This window comes from Austrofundulus limnaeus, unplaced genomic scaffold (genome assembly GCF_001266775.1).
Source record: "Austrofundulus limnaeus strain Quisiro unplaced genomic scaffold, Austrofundulus_limnaeus-1.0 Scaffold602, whole genome shotgun sequence".
NCBI classification, from domain to species: Eukaryota; Metazoa; Chordata; class Actinopteri; order Cyprinodontiformes; family Rivulidae; genus Austrofundulus; species Austrofundulus limnaeus.
The window spans coordinates 77,593-79,507 of record NW_013953004.1 but is presented as its reverse complement, the minus strand read 5'-3'; the positions used below and the strand labels follow the sequence as shown (position 1 = coordinate 79,507).

Sequence of the window (1,915 nt, the reverse complement as noted above, 5' to 3'; positions counted from 1 at the left end):
AATATGGAAAAGTTCAAGGGGTATGAATACTTTTGCAAACCACTGTATATATATATATATATATATCCTTTTAATTTGAAAAAGGTTCCAGTCTTCTTGCCACCTCCACATGAGTTAAGATGTTTAGCACCAGGAGCTGCTGATCATCATCAGTCGGACCTGGTTAGTTCAGTTTAAAGCTTTGGAGCCCACAGGTCTGACCTCGGTCTTTTCACCTGCGTGTTTCTCTTGCAGAGGCTCATGGCACACCTGCACTCCCTGAAGTCTCCTCCATACGTCATCAACTTGGACCCAGCTGTGCACGAGATCCCATTTCCTGCCAACATCGGTACGGATCGGTCTATTTACTGGATGTGTGAGGATCTCTGTTTGCTTCCAGTTGCTTCAGCGTCACTGAGCGTTTGTCCGTGTTTGTGTGTGCCGTTCTGCCTGCTCCGAGCTGAACCAGAACCGTATCCTGGTTCAGATTCAGTCTGTTCGACCACATCCAGTCTGTTTTGTTCCTGCTCCGCCCATAGCTCCCAGTCTGTCCTCTTGTCTGCAGACATCAGAGACACGGTGAACTACAAAGAGGTGATGAAGCAGTATGGCCTCGGACCCAACGGTGGCATCGTGACATCACTCAACCTGTTTGCCACACGCTTCGATCAGGTGACCCGCTGACGTAAAGCTCTGAAGCTTGAACTCTAATCTGAACTCTAAATGTGTAAAAGATCATAATTTTAACTGTAAACTGAGAAATCTAAAACTCCAGTGTGAAATGAGTAACTGGTTTCTGAAAGACTGAAAATAGTTAGACAAATCTCAGTTTTTGGCTCAGTTGATGCTGATGTTGAGCCTCTGGTTTTAGATGGAGGGTTAGCACCATTAGCACCATGACAGCAGGTGGTCACTCCACAGTAAACTAACGATCCTGCAGATGTTTTTAGTCTGATTTTATCAAACTTGGTTCAGATTAGTTGATGTTCAGGGTCCCTGCTCGGCTGTTGTCTCATCACACGGTGTCTGTTTCAGGTGATGCAGTTCATCGAGAAGAAGAGGCAGAACCACCGGTCAGTACCGACCTGTCGCCAGGTTCCAGAGCTCTGCCCTGATTGGCTGATCCTTCTGTCTCTGTGTTTCTCAGGTACGTCCTGATTGACACTCCGGGTCAGATCGAAGTTTTCACCTGGTCTGCGTCTGGAAGCATCATCACCGAGGCTCTGGTGGGTCTGCGGCTCACTTCAGCTCAGCGCTGGAGTCTGATGCTGGTCCTGAAGTGTGTGTTTGTGTGCCCCAGGCATCGTCCTTCCCCTGCGTGGTCATCTACGTGATGGACACGTCTCGCAGCACCAACCCCGTCACCTTCATGTCCAACATGTTGTACGCCTGCAGGTTTGTGTTCAAAATATAGTTGTGACGTTTTTCCCCCCTTGCCTAAATCTTTTTTTGCCTTCTACTTTATATAACCCTTTTCAGTTAGAATGAAAAAGACTAAAAACTCTTGGAAACCATGAATCCACATGTGGACATTATCTGTGCAAAGATTCATGCTGCTAAAATAAACGAACAAAGTTACAGAAGTTTTATAAAGAAATAACTCAGAGTTTATCATTCTGCACAGAATGGATCATTAATAATACGGCTGCAACGATACAGAAAATTCACAATTTGGTTCAATACTTTAGTCTCGCCGTTCAATAGTTTTTCGATACAAAAAAGAGAAATTTCCACACTCTTGTTAACTTGTAATATATTTAAATTAATTATGAACATTTGTTTAACCTCAAAAGTCCAGTTTTTAAATTAAATGTTGCTGAAACAGCAAGTTTCTCAGTGGATCCGAGCTCAAAAATACAGCCTAGGTGGAGTAGTCGAACACAGATCCACTGATCCTTCAACACAGAGCATCTTCAGAAGACAAGTTGATAAAATA

General features: G+C 44.1%; 1 protein-coding gene across 1 annotated transcript in view; it reads left to right on the top strand.

The window, feature by feature from the left end:
* Window positions 1-234: 234 nt before the first annotated feature.
* The window catches only part of gpn1 (GPN-loop GTPase 1), a gene marked incomplete at its 5' end in the record, with an annotated part of 11,984 nt that continues 10,303 nt past the window's right edge, over window positions 235-1,915 (top strand). Inside the window, 5 exon segments of the mRNA XM_014026936.1 lie at window positions 235-328; window positions 545-651; window positions 1,015-1,052; window positions 1,127-1,205; window positions 1,280-1,374. Coding sequence (XP_013882390.1) covers window positions 235-328; window positions 545-651; window positions 1,015-1,052; window positions 1,127-1,205; window positions 1,280-1,374 — 413 coding nt within the window.